The sequence below is a fragment of the Micromys minutus genome, assembly GCF_963924665.1.
Source record: "Micromys minutus genome assembly, chromosome: 12".
NCBI classification, from domain to species: Eukaryota; Metazoa; Chordata; class Mammalia; order Rodentia; family Muridae; genus Micromys; species Micromys minutus.
In genome coordinates this window covers 49,733,447-49,751,871 of record NC_137981.1, presented here as the reverse complement: position 1 = coordinate 49,751,871, position 18,425 = coordinate 49,733,447, and the positions used below count along the sequence as shown (strand labels likewise).

Below are 18,425 nucleotides of genomic sequence, written 5' to 3'. Positions count from 1 at the left end.
AGAGAACGGATTGCAAATACTATGTAAAATGTTGATGACTATGCTAATGAGCAGTAGTAAAAGGGAGAGAGCCATTTTAGTAGAATGCACTACCAAGCCAGTCACACCAAGATATCCTCTCTTCCCAGCTGGTGACTCGGCACCGTAGGCTGAGTTTATTTCATGAGATTTGTGATTCAGTGGAACCGGTTGAGTCATTCAAACAGTGAGTCACTGAATGAATTTTCTAAGTATCTACCTGAATTGAGGCATGTAAAGGGATGCAGAACTCCATGAAGTATCATCCTGACTTTTGGGAGTCTGTGGTGTGGTGAATGCAATATCAAAATTGCTCATGGCAATACAAGGAATGGCTGAGGGTGGACTAAAAGAGGCATGTGCCTAAAGTTGTCTTAGAGATATCAGACGTATGGATATGTTTGTAGTATTTGGCATACAGCCTCAGTAGAGAAAGCAAATGAAAACTTGGATTGAATTGCAGGTGTATACTGGATATAGATATTTAACTGCCTCCCCCACCCCAATACATCCAACACCAGATATATAGGCTTATTGAACTATTATTGTTTGAGTGTGAAATGTCTCCCTAGGCACATGTGTTTGAAAACTTGGCCTCTAATTGGTGGTGATGTTTGGGAAAGTTGTAGAAACTTCCACACTGTAGAAAGTCAAGCCTTGGTGGAAGAAGTGGGTCCTTTAGGGGTGGGCCTTGACATTTTAGAGTTTATCCCTACCCTGTTTACTCCCTGCTCCCTGATAGCAGATGTTGCTGAAAGCATGTTTCCTTACCTACTGTATGTCTTTCCCACCAAGATACAATGAATTTGTCTGAGCTGCAAGACAGGTTAAACTGTCTCCACTAGGTTACTTCTTGTTTTGTTTTGATGTTATTTTTGCCACATCAAGACAAAAAGTAACCAACACAACCACTGACAGCTGATGTCACACTCTGCAAACATTAGCTGAGTATATAATAATTCATCTCATTAATGGCATATACATTGATTCGACTTGTGTCATCTCCTACAATTAATGCAAACCTCACAGCTTGAAGGATTTAGTCCCACAAGGTCCTCTGACTTAAGACACTGACCCAAAGTCTAGGTTACCTGTAATTTTGACCATTTGCCTACAAAGTATGGATTTACCACACTCTTCATCTGGGGCTTGATAATTTGATAATTTTTTTGTATTGGCTTATATAAGACATGGAAATATTTTGCTTTGCTTACATAGTGAAAATGTTTTCTATGTTTACTTTGCCATGTTTACCAGCCTTGTGAAAGGACAACCAGGTGAAGAATGATCCAGAGTGATGTCTAGAAGGCTCTCAAGTACAAGAGCTCTGTTCCTTCCTAGTAATTGGGCCTATAGTGGTTCCTTTTCTATTGCTGTGATAAAAGCTAGAACTGAGGCAACTTATGGAATGAAGGGTTTATTTAGGGCTATGTTTCCAGAGGGATAAATCTGTCACAGTAACAAGTGGCAGGTATGGTGGCAAGATGTGAATGCAAGGGCTTGTAGGGCACTAAGATTTTTGAGCTCATAGATATGGTAGAGGAACCTGAAGTGTCAATCAAACAGGGTTATTTCTTTAAGGGAAGAAATGCAAAACCTGTTTTACACCCAGGATGCTTAGTAAATGTGCTTCCTAGTCTGGTGGCGTTGGTACAGTCTGGTGGGTGGAGACTTTCTGATACTGGACCCTTCTCCAGACCCTTCTCTAGACTTGTTTCTTCTCTGTCAATCTATAGAACCTGTCTTTATGGAAGGTGACACAGGTACTTTACAAAGAGTTTCAGTGTCATCACACTGGATCTGTTTTCAGTTTACTTTGTTTCTTAAGTTTTAGGTACATTTTGTTGTACATGCAGGCTTGAGTTAATCCTCACAAGAATAGTTTTCACCAGATTGTGATGTGTTGAAATATGCCTAAAATAAACAACTTGGGGGTCAGACTCCTGATGTTTGAACTGATGTCAGCTACAGCTATGGAGTTCTGTTGGGCTGTATCGCCTTATTTTTTTCCCCACAGCTTATTACCACTGCCCATGGACGTCATAAAGGACCCCTCCCCTCAATGCACACAAGAGCTTTTTATCTTGAATCACAAGAGTGAAGAGAGGGAAGGGGGCTGGAAATGGTACAAATTATTAAACTTTCAAAGCCTGTCTCCAGTGACATACTTTCCCCAACAAAGTCGCACCTTCTAAACGCCCCTAAACAGGGAGATGAACAGGGAAACAGATGTTCACCTATGGAGGTTATTTCCTTTAACCCACCTCAGGCCTCTGTCATGTGGCTCTATTCACCTTTTCTAAGGGTTCCTAGTGGAGTCTCTACCATTAGATACAGGGGACTAAACTTAGTCTTTCTCCGTTCCTGGGAGGCTGGGGTGAGGATGAAAGCTCTACCCTCATTCTCCTCTGAAGCATCCTCTTCCTGAAGCTGTTGAAGTGGCTTTTAGAGATACCAGGCACCTTAGTCACCTTATTAGCAGACACTTCAGTGGAGTTGAAAGGGACTAGTTTATGAGTCACAAACCAGCTCCCATTATTCTGCACTCAGGAAACTCCGAGGGTTTTTTAGAAGCTCAGCCCCTGAAACTGCTGACAAAACCAGAAAGCTCTAACAAAGGGGGCCTCGTCACCTCTGTCACTCAGGAAATTTCGAGATCCTTAAAAGCTTCGTGCAAGGGACTGAAGGTGGAGACCACATGCACACTTCTTATCCTGTCACAATGGCAGTCCCTTTCAAAATAGGTGACGATCAGCTGCGTCTTATAAGGATCACTCAGATACTAAGGCAGCGGAGGTCCAGAAGGGTCCTCCCCCTTCCTGCCGTATGAAACGGCAGTGTGGAATTGTTACTCACATATATGGCTGCTGCAGCTGATGATCTAGGTTAGTCTTTGATCAGCATCATGCTACAGATGAAGTGGATTCTGCAGGTTTGGGAGGAGGGGAGTGACCTACTTCTGGGAGAGTTGGTATTGTGCCTCCCAGCATAACTCTGTCCTAGATCGCATGGGCCTTGAATCTGTGTCCCGCTCTTGGCTAGCTTATATGTATTGGGCACATGACTCACCCTCTCGTTATCCACATCTATACAATCAAGTGCACAACGGCATGCTCATAGTCCATCTCACCTGTTGTGAGACGGTCTGTGAATTGTAACATGTAAGGAGGAAAGGACCCAGCATCTGCTAGTTGTAGGTTGATGCTACCTGCGCCTATTAGCTGATGCTCAGTAGTCTTTGTGGGAACTCCAGGCTTGCCACCTGCTCTATAGACACCCTATGGTACTAGCTAGGCTCTGAGGTCCTTGCTTTTCTCATGTTTACAGTGGGGGCAATGGAGGTGTCTCTGTAGGGCAAAGTGTATGTGAAATACTTGTGAAGGCCTATGCCCTGGTCCCACCTGGGAAACTGCTAGGGAGGACACAGTACTGCACTGAGGAAGATGGCCTGCAATGAGAGGAGGGGTAAGACAAGAGAGGGAGGAGGCTTAGAAGATGTTTAGCTCTGGAAAGTCCAGAAGTGAAGCACGTCTGGAGGACATAGGGGACGCAAGAGGTTTTATTGCTGGGCTGCAGAGTGTATAGGGAGAGATGTCAAAGGGGGCATTGCTGTCTCTAACTCAGTTCTCCAGGGGTAGGTCTGAAAGCTGAGGGAGGTGGAGAACTCAGGAGCAGCAGGGTGGTGATGGAAGACTGGGTGACAGGTTACTCAGGAGGGAGACGGATGTGTGGAGAGGGTTTTCAGACAGCATCTCTTAGTTAGCTAACTGGTAGCTTTGAGCAGGGAATCTCCATGTGACCCTGCATCTTGTGGTGGATGAACTCACCTCTCCCTTTTTTATTGTGGTGAAATACACCTGGCATAAACCTTACCATCTGAACCATTGTAGCTGCACAGTTTGGAAGCAGCAAGTGCTTTCATATTGCTGTATAACCATCACCGCCATTTATCCCCAGGACACTTTTATATTTCTAGGCCGAGACTCTGAGCCTGTTAGACATTAACTCACCATCTCCCCTCCCCCAGCTCCCTGCACCTACCTTGCTATCTTTTTCCCCATGAGTCTGGCTCCTTTAGGGAACGTCTACCATAGACATACTTCCTCCTTCGTGACTGGCTTATTTCACTCAGCTTCACCATGTTAGTCCATGTTACAACATGTATCCCAATATCCTTTTGTTCTAAGGATTGTGTGCCCTTGGGGATATAAACTGTATTTGTTTGTTTGTTCCTTTGAGCAATACTGAAGTCACCCCCGCCTTGGTCCTTCTGTCTATCCAGAGCAGCTCAATCCCTCTATCCCCACACCAATGTTTGGGTTTTTTTGGTTGTTGTTTGTTTGTTTCTTCTTAAAATTTCTCTCTCTTCTTCTCTTTTCTCCCTGCTTCCTTCTTCCCATCCTCTCCTCCTCCTCTCTTCCCTCCTCTCCTACCTCTCCCTTTTAGAAAAATATCTTTGCAGTCCTGTGTTCATTTTTAAGTCAAGGCATTGTATTGCTGTTGTAAATTGTAGCAGTTATTTGTTATGAATTTTGATTCTTTCCACATTTGCAGATACTTTGTCTTTCTCATGTTCTGTGATCTTATGATCTGCCTTTTTACCTCTCTGGACAAAGTCTGTGTGTGTGTGTGTGTGTGTGTGTGTGTGTGTTTGTGTGTGTGTGTGTGTTTGTGTATGTGTGTTTGTGTGTATGTGTGTGTATGTGTGTGTGTGTGTGTATGTATGTATGTATGTATGTATGTATGTATGTATGTATGTATGTATGTTGTACACAAGTTTGGGGTCCTAGAAGCCCAGAAGAGGGTGTTTTATCCCCTAGAGCTACAGTGACAGGTACGTGTGTGCTTTCTGACCTGAGTACGTGGAGCAGAGCTCCCATCATTTGAAAGAGCCGTATATGCTCTCACTACTGAGTCAGCCATCTCTATACCGCTGTTTGTGTTGAGTCAGCGTCTTGCCATGTGACCAAAGCTAACCTCAAATTCTTGATCCTCTAGCCCCAGCTTCCCAAGTGCTGATAACTCAGACGTGGACTACTGTACTCATCTCATAAAGCTTTCGACACTGAATTCTACAGTATCTAGTTTTTATTTTGTTACCACTGCTTTTGGTGTCACACACAACCCCGTCGTTTTATGTATCACTTTTGGAAGTGGCATTATTATCCCCAAAGTGCCTGGGATATGCTGGGACTACACGTTTTAGCAAAATCTGTCCCGTAATTCTCTTGGGTTATTGTCACTATAGACATATGGATGAATAATGTTAAGTTCGCAGCCCTCGCGCTCTTCCTTTTAAATTTTCGTTTGTGTGTCGATAGTCCCATCAATCTTAAAGTCCCTCGGCCTGAAAATAGTCACTCTTGACTTCCCATCCCTTCTCTCCATTGTCAGCTGTGGGAATTAGAAAACTGTTCTCCTTATGTTTCCCTGTCTCCCAGGAGGGAGAAAAATGGGTACTGGCTTATAAAACATGGGCAAATGGGTGCTTTCTACCTTCAGGCCTGGCAATACCAGATGTATTCAGCTCTCCCTGGCCTCTCCCTGCCTTCATGTATTGGCCATGCTCATTGGGACCAGTGGGTGGCTGCTTAAGGGACCCAGTGACTGTATAGGTCAACTCCCCTTCTCCCTACACAGTCTTCTAATGTGTGTAAAAAGAATAACCTCTACTGTGCTAAAATCCTTGCATTTTTGTGACTTTTTTTTAAAGCAAGCGGCCTGTGCAGATGAAAAATTCAGAACTCTCAAAGCTGCCCTCATAGCCTCTCTTGGTATCTTCTGCTTTTTCATGTCCATTGATAAAAGTTTTAGACTTCTTGCCGGCCCCATCCACCCTAGACTGCTGGAGTAACTTCAGATTACTAGGTCTAATTGTTCCTCTTCTCACTCCCCACCCATATGCTCAGAAAGGAAATACTTTAGAGAGGATGAAAGCTGTATATGATTTTATTAACCACCTTAGTTATCAAAGGTCTTTGCGTTAAGGGAAACTTCTTTCTTCTGTGGGAAGGCTCACCCTTCACACCTTTCTTTTACTTTTCTCTCTTCTCACTGGCCTCTCAACTACCATTCGAACTGGAGTTTAGGTATTCCCTCTCTTCCAGCCAGCCCTTGGGGGGAACTCCTGCTGTGCTTTCCTGTATACAGTCAGGACTGATCAGACTTTGTTCTAGTCTGATATCCTTCTAGTTTAACGTCTTCTGCTAAAGTACAGATTCTTGGAGTTGGATTGATCAGTGGGACACAAGAGCATCTAGACATGTGCTAAATTCTGTGTGCTTGCCTGTGTCAGGTCCTTAAATAGTATTTTATTTATTCTTTAAAAACTGTATACATTTATGCAATGTATTTTGACCAAACTCATGTACCTCCCTTCAACTCCCCTGGGCACCTCCTATCTTCCTTTCAGTTTCATGCCTTACATTTTTTGCTATTAATAACCCCCTTGGTTCAATGAGAGCTGTTCTTATGCACATGGGGGTGGGCCTTAATGTTTGAAGAGGATAGATTATAGATTTATTTCTTTGTAGGGTTGGGAGTCCACAGGCCTTGTATGCTCATGCCTTTTTTTAAAAATTGAAGTTTATTTTTTCAAGTTTGAAATTAAGATCCAATTACAACATGTCTTTTTCTTTCCCTTTCCTCTCTCCAATGTTTCCATGTATCTTCCGTTATTCTCTCTTAAATTCATGTCATCTGGCCTTTGGAAAAAAAGTTGTTACACACACACACACACACACACACACACACACACACACACACACACCCTTAATATATAAATACAACCTGATTCATCCATATTGCCCTTGTATAAACACAAGTATGATCACTAAAGGGCTATGCCTTGGGGAAGACAGTTTTCTCTCACTTGTAGTATTCTCTAGTTGCAGGTAGTTCATCTTCTATTTCCCTCTTCCATGTTAGCATGTCCTTGTTCACATCATGCTTGGCCTCCATGTTGTTGAGACTGAATAGGTGGAGCTTGCATGACATTTCTAGGAGTCTCATAACAGACATCCAGTTCCTCTGGCTCTTAGGAGTCTTTTGCCTCTTTCTCAGTGTTCTATGAGTTTTACAGTTAGGACTTATGTTGTAGATGGATTAGTTGGGGCTGTGCACACAGAATCACTTCTGCTCTGCATTTTACTTAGTTTTGGTTTTTAGTAATGGCCACTGTCATGGTTTGAATATGTCTTGCCTATGGAGTGGCACCGTTTGGAGGTGTGCCCTTGCTGGAATAGGTGTGTCATTGTGGGCATGGGCTTTAAGACCCTCATCCTAGCTGCCTGGAAGTCAGTCTTCCACTAACAGCCTTCAGATGAAGATGTAGAACTCTCAGCTCCTCCTACACTATGCCTGCCTGGATGCTGTTGCCATGCCCCCACCTTGATAATAATGGATGGAACCTCTGAACCTGTAAGCCAGCCCGAGTTAAATGTTGCCATTATAAGACTTGCCTTGGTCTTGGTGTCTGTTTTTAGCAGTAGAGCCCTATCCAAGACAGTCACCATCTGTTGCAACGATGCAAAGAGAAGTTTGTTTTTTTGTTTTTTGTTTTTTTGTTTTTTTTTTTTTTTTTTTTTTTTTTTTTTGTGTGTGTGTGTGTGTTAAGAGGTTTAAGCCGCACTAATCTGTGGGTATAAGGATAAGTATTTAGAACACAGTTAGGAATTATAGTAGTTTAGTAAAGTGGCAAATATACATTCTTTTTCAAGAACTATGACCTCACTAGTCCTAAGTAGGTGCCAAGGTATGTAGTACAGACAGAGTTTCCCTCTTGTTTAGGGGCCTTAAGTCCGATTAGAGAAGTGTTAGCTGCTGTGGAGATGTGAGTGATACCCTTCCATCTCTAGCATTGCGCCAGATGGTCATTGGTATAGTTATTGGGTGTCATAGATGGGCAAAACTATTGTTTTCTTCCCTTCCTTGAAAGCTTGCATGGTACCTTCTAATACTCTGAAAGCTAATTCTCCAATCCTCAAGGTTCTGTCTCTAAAGTATATGGTGTCTTCAGCAGTAGAGACCCACCTTCCATCTCTTGGAGAATCAAGGATCACAGCAATAGCCTAGAATGCTTTGGGAGCTGCTTGCACTCCCTTGACCAACAGCTTGTGAGGGAGCTAGGTACATAGTCCATGGCTCTTGGGGGAAAGCATTGTCAACCAAGGTGGGGCATTTTAATTTATATACTTACTTATATGTGTAGTATTAATAATTATAAATACATAATTTATACTTTTATGTCAACTCATAGGCTTGCTGTATTCTATGTAATTTTAGATAAATCAATACAATTTTGATTCCTTATGACATTTAATGACGCCCTTACTGTTATTTTATCCCCTCTGTCCCTTTGCAACTAACCACTGCCTTGTTTTCCCCATTTCTCCCTTCAGAATGCTTCTGCTCTGCTTGTCCCCTTGTTAGTGCTCTCCCCACTCCAGAGTCCCTTTTTGTTCATGGCCTTTGTGATAATTCCAGGTTAGAAACTCACATCTGAAGAAATGGATTTAGGAGCCACAGACAAGAGAGAAATGAGATATTTGTTTTCCTGGGTCTGGGTTATTTCACACAATACAATCTTTTTCAGTTATATCCATTTGCCTCCAATTTTCATAAATTCATTTTTCTCTACTGTTGAGTAGTATTCCATATAGTAGATGTACCACATGTTTACTGTCATTCATCTGTTAAAAGGCACTGAGGTTATTCCTATTTCCTCGCTATTGTGAGTAGAGCAATACCCACTACCTTTTTTTTTTTTAAATTGAACATCTTTATTTTAAAAAACAAAGATAAATGTACAGATTTTAAGCATTTCTGCATAAAAGTATATGAATACATTTTTGTCAGTACTTGTTTTTTTTTTTTATAAAGATTTGATAGTGTGCATTAAGATCTTACTAGTTACAATGAGCATAAAGTACATGTAAAACAGGATGTAACCTGGAAACAGTCAAAGTTTTCTTGGTGTGTAAAGATTAAGCATAATGATTTTTCATTTTCTTTCTTTTTTTTTTCTTGAACTTCCTATAGTCTGTTAGATGTTTCTATGGTGTTCAGAGCTTTCTGGGGTTAGTATCCAATTATCAGTGACTGCATATTATGTCTGTTCTTTTGTGACTGGGTTACCTCACTCAAGATGATATTCTCTAGATGCAGCCATTTTCTTAAGAATTTCATAAAGTCATTGTTTCTGGTAGCTGAGTAGTACTCCATTGTGTAAATATACCACAATTTTTGTATCCATTCATCTACTGAAGGACATCTGGGTTCTTTTCAGCTTCTGGCTATTATATATAGGGCTGCTATGAACATTGTGGTGCATGTATCTTTGTTGTATGTTGGAGCTTCCCTGGGGTATATGCCCAGGAGTGGAATAACTGGGTCTTCAGGTAGTACTATGTCCAATTTTCTGAGGAATTGCCAGACTGATTTCTAGAGTGGTTGTACCAGTTTACAACCCCAACAGTGGAGAAGTGTTCCTCTTTCTCCACATCCTTGCCAGCATCTGCTGTCATCTGAATTTTTGATCTTAGCCATTCTGACTGGTGTGAGGTGGAATCTCAGGGTTGTTTTGATTTGCATTTCCCTGATGGCTAATGATGTTGAACACTTCCTTAGATGCTTCTCAGCCATTCTATATTCCTCAATTGAGAACTTTTTGTTTAGCTCTGTATCCCATTTTTTAATAGGATTGTTTGATTCTCTGGTGTCTAGCTTCTTGAGTTCTTTGTATACCTTGGATATTAGGCCTCTATCTGATGTGGAGTTGGTAAAGATCTTTTCCCACTCTCTTGGCTGCCATTTTGTTTTCTTGACAATGTCCTTAGCATTACAGAAACTTTGCAATCTCATTAAGTCCCATTTGTCAATCTTTGACCTTAGAGCACGAGCCATTGGTGTTCTGTTCAGGAAATTTTCTCCTGTACCTATGTGTTCTAAGGTTTTCCCTACTTTCTCATCTAATAGTTTCAGTGTACCTGGTTTAATGTGGAGATCTTTGATCCACTTGCACTTGAGCTTTGTACAAGGAGATAAGAAAGGTTCTATTTTCATTCTTCTGCATGCTGAGTGCCAGTTGGATTAACACCATTTGTTGAAGAGGCTGTCCTTTTTCCATTGAATGTTTACAGCTCCTTTGTCAAAAATCAAGTGACCATATATGTGAGGACTCATTTCTGGATCTTCTATTCTATTCCATTGATCCACGTGCCTATCTCTGTACCAGTACCTTGCAGTTTTTAGCACAATTGCCTTGTAATATAGCTTGAGGTCAGGGATAGTGATTCCCGCAGATGTTTTCTTGTTGTTGAGGATGGATTTTGCTATTCTAGGTCTTTTGTTATTCCAGATGAAATTTCACATTGCTCTTTCCAATTCTATGAAGAATTGGGTTGGAATTTTGATGGGGATTGCATTGAATCTGTAGATTGCTTTTGGTAAGATGGCCATTTTTACAATGTTGATTCTTCCAATCCATGAGCATGGGAGATCTTTTTATTTTCTGAGATCTTCCTCGATTTCCTTCTTTAGAGGTTTGAAGTTCTTGTCATACAGGTCCTTCACTTGCTTAGTTAGATTCACACCAAGTAATTTCATATAGTTTGTGACTATTGTGAAGGGTATCTTTTCCCTAATTTCTTTCTCCACATGTTTGTCCTTTGAGTAGAAAAAGGCTATTGATTTGTTTGAGTTAATTTTATATCCAGCCACTTTGCTGAACTTATCAGCTGTAGAAGTTCTCTGGTGGAATTTTGATGTCACTTAAATACACTATCATGACATCTGCAAATAGTGATGTTTTTACTTCTTTCTTTCCAATTTGTATCCCTTTTATTTCCTTTTGCTGTCTAATTGCTTCAGCCAGGACTTCCAGTACTATGTTGAATAGGTAGGGGGAGAGTGGGCAGCCTTATTCCTGATTTTAGTGGGATTGCTGCAAGTTTCCCATCGTTAAGTTTAATATTGGCTATTGGTTTGCTGTATATTGCTTCTAATATGTTTAGGTATGGGCCTTGGATTCCTGTTCTTTCCAAGACTTTTAACATAAAGGGGTGTTGAATTTTGTCAAATACTTTCTCAGCATCTAGTGAGATGACCATGTGTTTTTTTTTTTATTTTTGATTTTGTTTATATGGTGGATTACATTGATGGATTTCCATATATTAAACCATCCCTGCATCCCAGGGATGAAGCCTAATTGATCATGGTGAATGATCATTTTGATGTGTTCTTGGATTTGGTTTGCAAGGATTTTGTTGAGTATTTTTGCACCAATGTTCATAAGTGAGCTTGTTCTGAAGTTCTCTTTCCTTGTGGGGACACCCTAAGGCAGGGTTCCTGCTCCCCTGAACTGATGGAGGGGTGCTTTCTGAGTGCTCAGCCCAGAACTCTCTGCACCCCGGCTACTTGCAGCACAGTCTCACCAGGCAAGCATCCCTGGCTCTCCACTGTTCCTGGTTGCAGATGGCCTGAGCACCTGTTCTGCATGCACATGCACGGGTCACCGGGTGGAAACAGACACCCTCAGGCAGGGTTCCTGCTCCCCTGAACCAATGGGGGGTGCATTTTCTGCGTGCTCAGCAGAGACCTCTGCTTCCCGGCTACTCGGATCGCCGTCTCACCATGCCTGTATCCCTGGATCTCTCACCCACTACCTTTTGAAAGCAATTCTTAGCATAGGAAGATATGTTAGAAACTTAACCCAGCAAATAGTGGAAACAGATGTAGAGGCCTATAGTCAAACATCAGACAGAACTTGGAGAATTCTGTGCAACAGGGGGGTGGATGGATTGTAGGAACTAGAAAGGTTCAAGGATACCACAAGAAAATCTACAGAAGCAACTTCACAGAGACCAAACTGTTAAGAAGGAAGCATACATGGGACTGACCTAGTTCTTCTGCACATATGTAACAGCTGTGCATCTTGGTCTTCCTGTGAGAGTCCTAACAGTGGGATCAGGAGCTGTCTCTAACTCTGTTGCCTGCCTTTCCCCTAACTGAGCTGCTTTCTTTAGCCTAATTAGGAGAAGATGCTCCTAGTCTTTTTGTAACTAGATTTGCTAAGGCGGGTTAATATCCATGGGAGGCCTTTCCTTTTCTGAAGAGAAAGGGAGGAGGAGTGGATGGGGGAGGGGAGAGGCGGGGAGGTCTGGGAATTGGGGAGGGAGGAGAGTCTGTGGTTGTGATGTAAAATAAATTGATTAATTAAAAAAAAGTCTACCTCCTGGAGTGGAGGCAGAGTCCACTTAGTAAGCAGCATGTTCCACCCTTGTGCTGTGATATGGGACAGTGTCCAGCTCCTGTATTATTTTAGTTATGCAGACTGAATCATTTATTTAAAAAAAAAACAAACCCAAACCTACATTCCTACAGTTCCGGAATCTGAAGAGTTCAAAGTTGAAGGCTCTGTATATGCTAAAGGCCCTTTCTATGCATCTCCTTATGGCAGAAGTTGAAAAAGCCTGAGAATACAACAAAGAAGAATGAGAAGGAGGCCAGACATGTTCCTTTTCATTAGGAACCTCTTCCCAAAATGAACAAGACATCGCCACGGTAACCCACGCAGCTCTACCCTCATGCCCTCGTCACCCTTTAAAAGTTTGATCATCTGACTCTGCACATTGAGAATGAGGTTTTCAGTGTTCAGTTCACAGAAAAGAGGTGAGTAAGAACTTTTCAGTTTTCTGGATGAGGGATGAAGACTGTACTTATCTGTGGATATAAGGATAAATGTTCATAGACAGTTGTTAAGAATTATGCTGGCTTATTAAGTTAGTAGTCGCAGATTTTCTTCCACTATGATTTCACTAGTCCCGAGAAGTTAGGTTTGCAGCATCAGGTCTGGCCTCCTTCTTGAGCAGGTCTTAAATCCAATTATAGAGCCCACTGGTCAGCAGCAAGGCATGCGTGCCTCTACCCTTAGGATTATCCTGCCAGGCTGGTTGTTTATCTGACTCATAGGCATCATAGCTGTGTAGAACTATTGGATGCCTCTTTCCTTTGGAATCTTGCATGGCATCTTCTGATACCCATGAAAACTAGTCCTCAGGGAGGAGACATTCATGTCAGTTTCAGCTCAGGGGTCTTTGAGTTCTGGTTCTGCAGTGCATGTTGTCCTTAGCAATAGGAGCTTACCTGTCAGGGGCAACAGTGTGCACCAGCAATAGGCTGTATATTTGGGGGATGTATTTGCAGCAGATGGAGAGTACTGAAAACAACAACAACAGCATCAAACCACCACTAATCAAAATCCAGAGTTGTGGATCTCAGTCCCAGAAGACAGATCTACAAAACATTTCCATGCTTAAGGCTCAGGGATCATTATAGGAAAGAGGCTGATGGGAAAGTAAGAGCCAGAGGGTCAGAGGGTTTGCTGTGAGATTGTGTTTCCTAATAACATCAGAATCTACATCATATAGTCTGCCAGGAATGTGAGCTGAACAAGGAGGACCCCAATGGACCTGCCAAAGTGGATGGGGAAGAGCCCATGAGGCCTCAACAATACACAGGAAACTAAAAGCCAGTGAGTTGAGCTAGGGCCAGGAAAGATGGTCATCCCTAGGGAAGGTTGTCCAGTGCTAAATGGTTAGTCCTGAAAATACATACAAGCAACATTATATAGACTGAACAAAGTATATATATATATATATATATATATATATATATATATATATATATATATATATGCATGCTATAACAATTTGTGAAAAAAAAGAGGCCATGAATTTGAAGGAGCGTATGACAGGATATATGGGAGGGTCTGTAGGGAGGAAAGGGAAGGGCAAAATATAATATCATAATCTCAAAAATAAAGAAAAAGAAGTTCGTGCAAGAGACTCATAAAGTGATCTAAAGCCCCAGGACCGTTGATGCACAAATAGCAGATACTTTTGAATCACCTAGAATGGACCTTAGTCTCACCAGTTACATGGTACCTTGACCCACCCTCAGAGCTGACACAGGGATGGCTCGTTCTTGCAAAACGATAGGACAGTTTCCTTATCTCGGCTATGCACGATGCTTAGCTAACAGATTCTGTGTTGTGGCTTTGTCTCTGCAGATATAAATCTCATAGATTCTCACAAACAGCAGAGCTGAGATCCAGTGGTGCCGGATGTTTGCCCTCCCCAGGGAAGCATGTGAAGCCCCCTTTGGATTCTTCTTCTCTGTCATTCCTACCGTTTGCTCAGCACCCAGCCTTAGCAGCTAGCAGAATGCCTTGCTGGCTTTTTCTTCCACAGCTCTTTGAATGTTTAATAAATTCTTAATTAAAAGCTGGGCACCTCATCTATTCCTGTCAATTGCTTCTGTGTCGTGAAGAAGAGAGGCCTACAGGAGGGAAATGTCAGGCCCACCCTCCGCCCTCAGCTCACACCCACAACCCTACACACTCACGTGCATGTATGCACATACAACACAGGACTTGGTGCTGTATTTACATAATTCTATTGACATTTTGAGGCTAAAATTATGTATGCTACTTTAATTTGCTGTTAAATTAAATTATGAATGTTTGGAATGTAGTAATTTCTTTTGTTCTATGAACAGATTGTTTTATATATCTGCCTATATTACCAAGTTATTAATTTAATGATTTCATAATAGCAGCTCATTCCTCTGGGTAATATAAAGACTGAAGCGTACGCTCTGTACAGCACAGGCAGAAGCTGCTTGCCCTATGTGAATTGAAGGTTTTTGGAATAAAGATATTAATTTTGGCAGAATGTTTAAGAGTGCATAGGGAAACTGGGGGGATGTGTCAGGTCAGTCCTGGTTTCCCAATCTCGTTTTTAAAAGGCAAGACATAGTCCATTGCCCATGAGACTGCAGGAAAAATAATTTTCTTAAGTAAAGTCAGGCCTTGACTTTGAGCACTGACAAGTTTGAGAGCTGTGGACGCCTGTCTGGTCCGTTAGCACTGGACACTGCATAGGTTCTGCTTGAACTGAAAGCAGGAGGGTTTTTGTCTTAAGGGTCTCTTGGGTCACTATCCAATCTGCACTCTGGAGATATGTTGCTATGGTAACCTGGTATTGGCTACATTACTTTGCTCCTTGTTGGCAGCTGACCCTAGCTGAGTGAAATTCCAATGTGTGTGTATGTGTGTGTGTGTGTGTGTGTGTGTGTGTGTGTGTGTCCTCTGAATTTCGAAGAGAGGGGGCTTTCTTTATGCTGGGAAGTTGTGACTTCAGCTTTCTGTGCCTCAGTTTTTCTGATCAATAAAATAGAAACATTGATAGTGGATGGGTAATCAGTGTAGGATTGAGTAGGACTCCTGTCCCGCGCAACCGTCTCGCCTGCAAGAACGACGCGGCACACAAAATAGGATCCTTCTGCGGTAAACTTTAATACTCTCGAGAACCAGCACTTGCTACACGTGACGAAGAAGACGAAGAAGACGAAGAAGACCAAGAAGACGAACAAGACGAACAAGACGAACAAGACGAACAAGACGACGAGACCAACGAGACCAACGAGACGACCAAGACTATCTAGCCCATCCCCTTATAAAGGGATCAGTCCTTGCCTTGGACGCGGAGCCCCCTGATTGGTTGAAACTCATCAGGCCCTGTGACGCCACGGGAGAGGCAGAGCTCAAGGAGTGGAAAGTTACCCAGCACGTGCGCACATGGCTTGTTTACTGCTAACTCCAGCCAGATGTCAGCGCCATCTTGTAATGGAGAATGTGCAGGCGGCGCCCCACAGACTCCCATAAGAAAGCAGATGAGAAAATGTTTTCTCTAAGTTATGTGGTTAAGTTATATGGATTATGGGGGTGGGTACCACAAACTAGCACATACTAGACCAGTGATTGGGGTGATGACCATGGCCGTTCCTTTTGCATCATTAGGTGATTCATGTTCCTCCATGTCTCAGATTCTTCAGGTGACATTAGGGATTTGAACACAAAGGCTTCAAAAGTCCTCTTTACCTTTCATAGCTATTTTTACTGTTATGTTTTTTCAGAAGAAAATTTCAAAATGATGAGTTTCATTCAAGAATGCCTTGCTGAAAGCAGAGCCTAAGTGATGTGTGTGTGTGTGTGTGTGTGTGTGTGTGTGTGTGTGTGTTTCCATAGCTGAGAGACCCACTTGTTCAACAAGGATTGATGGATTCCTAGGCATAGATGACTTCTGCCTTCTCCCAGTGCGACCAGATGACCAAAATACAGGACCACGGTCTGTGATTTTTGAGGTGGGGAAAGAAGAAGGCAAAGGAAGCTTGGCTGAGGGAAAAAGATTGGTTATGGGTCCACCAGGGCAGAGCTGTCTCAGAAAGAAGCAGAAACATGGAGAGAGATGGAATGGGAGAGAGCTGTATAATATGGATGGAATATTGAGTCTGGGCTTAGGGCAAGAGTGATGAACACAGGATAAGGTATAAGTAGGGCCTAAACTGGTAGCAGAGTCTTGCTAGGTCCAGGGCAATTGGGAACCATGAAAGGAGAGAAAGACTCAATGTGGAGAGCCATTTGGAAGAGGGTAGAGATGGAGGCAGGGAGATCAGTCCTGGGACTGGTAGAGCAATCAAGATGGGAACAATGACATGAGGGAAAGCTTTAGAGAAGCCTGAAGAATTGCTAAGGTCTGGCTTAGGGTAGATGGGGACAGTAGCATAGAGGGTGTTTCTGAAGGTGGGAAACTGAGTTAATATAAGATCACCCTGTGATCTTTTAGTTCTTCCTTCTAGATTTCTATGATGTTCTTGAAGTCATTTGTACCAACTACTCTCCCTGTGGCTGACATACACTTGCTTATACACAGTGGTTAGTACCTAGCGCATGCGCGCGCGCACACACACACACACACACACACACACACATACACACACACACACATCTCTACTGATGTATGGTGCACTCTAGCATGAGATAGAATGTTTCTTTGTGTATCCCAGTGTGACAGTTATGTGAACCATTCTTGACGCTGTTCCCCATAAGAATAAATACATAAATTTCTTCTGTGTTTTATCCATAATCTTGGATATCATATTCTTATCTTCATGAATTTCCCATATTAAGTGTAGCTTAATAACATCTGGATTTCTGGTACCTAGCAACTGGTCAAGTAAACTCTAGTCATTGCTGTGAATGACTGGTGAATAAAATTCTAAGGGGCCTGGATCTGAGCCTTCTTAAGGACTATTAGATATGCTTCCTAGTCTTCCTAAGAGACCTAGATCTCCTGTATTATGAGGCAAAGTACTAACTGGGATACCAGAATCTGGTGGCCAGTGTTCTTTTCAAATACCAAATTCATAGACCTTTGGCATCAAAGACCAGAGTTACAAAAGACTTTACAAATGTAGGTAAAAGGCTAACTCAATAGCTGGAGGTAGTCAAGAAGGAAAAAAAAAATGAAGTAGGGTTGGCTATGGCTCAAGATGGGTAGAGGGTTAAGATAAGTAACAGAGAGACTGCCTGATTAGGCATAGGAAAGAGAAATAGAGAGATGGAGAGACATGGGCAAGGACCAAGAAGGTGACTGAAATGATCAGAAGAGCCAGGGATGACTCAGTAGCCAGGAGTCAGATAGAAATCAACAGTGGAAGCAACTTCTATGCAGGGCATAGGGGAAGAAGTCTGGAGGACTTTTGAGGAATATCTAGGGGTAGAGAATGACTGAGGACACATGAGAAGACAGAGAGCAGGGTAGAATTTGGACGGAAGCTCCAGAAGCACGAGATCACAGGAATGGCAATGTGCCAGTGCCTGACACTTTGTAGGTAGTGCACAGAAGTTGAGCAGAGTTATTGTGAATCACAACGAGGAACAGAAGAAAGGAAATGCCAGGTTTGAGAGAGCTAGTATCTCCAGCATCTGGATCTTAGAACTTGCCTTCAGGTAAAGTAGGGTAGAGAAAGAGCTGGGTTGCATTTAAGACATTTCCAGCAATTACCTCTGTGAATCTTTCTTTAGTGGTAAAATGTTGGGTATGCACTTACTGTTTGGTCACATACTGATATGGTCTGCATATTCTGATTGAATTCTTTTTTTTTAAGATTTATTTATTTATCTCATGTATGTGAGTACACTGTCGCTGTCTTCAGACACACCAGAAGAAGGCATTAGATCTCATTACAAATGGTTGTGAGCTACCATGTGGTTGCTGGGAATTGAACTCAGGACTTCTGGAAGAGCTATCTCTCCAGCCCCCTCTGATTGAATTCTTACATTGGAATCTAATTATCTCTAAAAAGCCTCCTGAAGGTGGGTAATCTCTAGCTTTATGTGTAGGATTAATGGCCTTATGAACTATTTTTGTGTTAGGATGCTCAAATACCTGAGTTAACACTAGTTTAAAGGAGAAAGAATCTATTGGATTCTCTGGTCCGGGGGTTCTGTTCCCTAGCCGCATCTTTTAATTCCTGAGATAAGGACAGCATCATGGCAGTGGGGT

General features: G+C 42.3%; 1 protein-coding gene across 1 annotated transcript in view; it reads left to right on the top strand.

The window, feature by feature from the left end:
• Nucleotides 1-12,613, top strand: part of GFRA2 (GDNF family receptor alpha 2) — a 216,693-nt gene extending 204,080 nt beyond the window's left edge. Inside the window, exon 9 of the mRNA XM_080926003.1 lies at nucleotides 12,476-12,613. Coding sequence (XP_080782129.1) covers nucleotides 12,476-12,544 — 69 coding nt within the window. The 3' untranslated portion in view covers nucleotides 12,545-12,613. The remainder of the gene's footprint in view (nucleotides 1-12,475) is intronic.
• The last annotated feature ends 5,812 nt before the right edge of the window (nucleotides 12,614-18,425 follow it).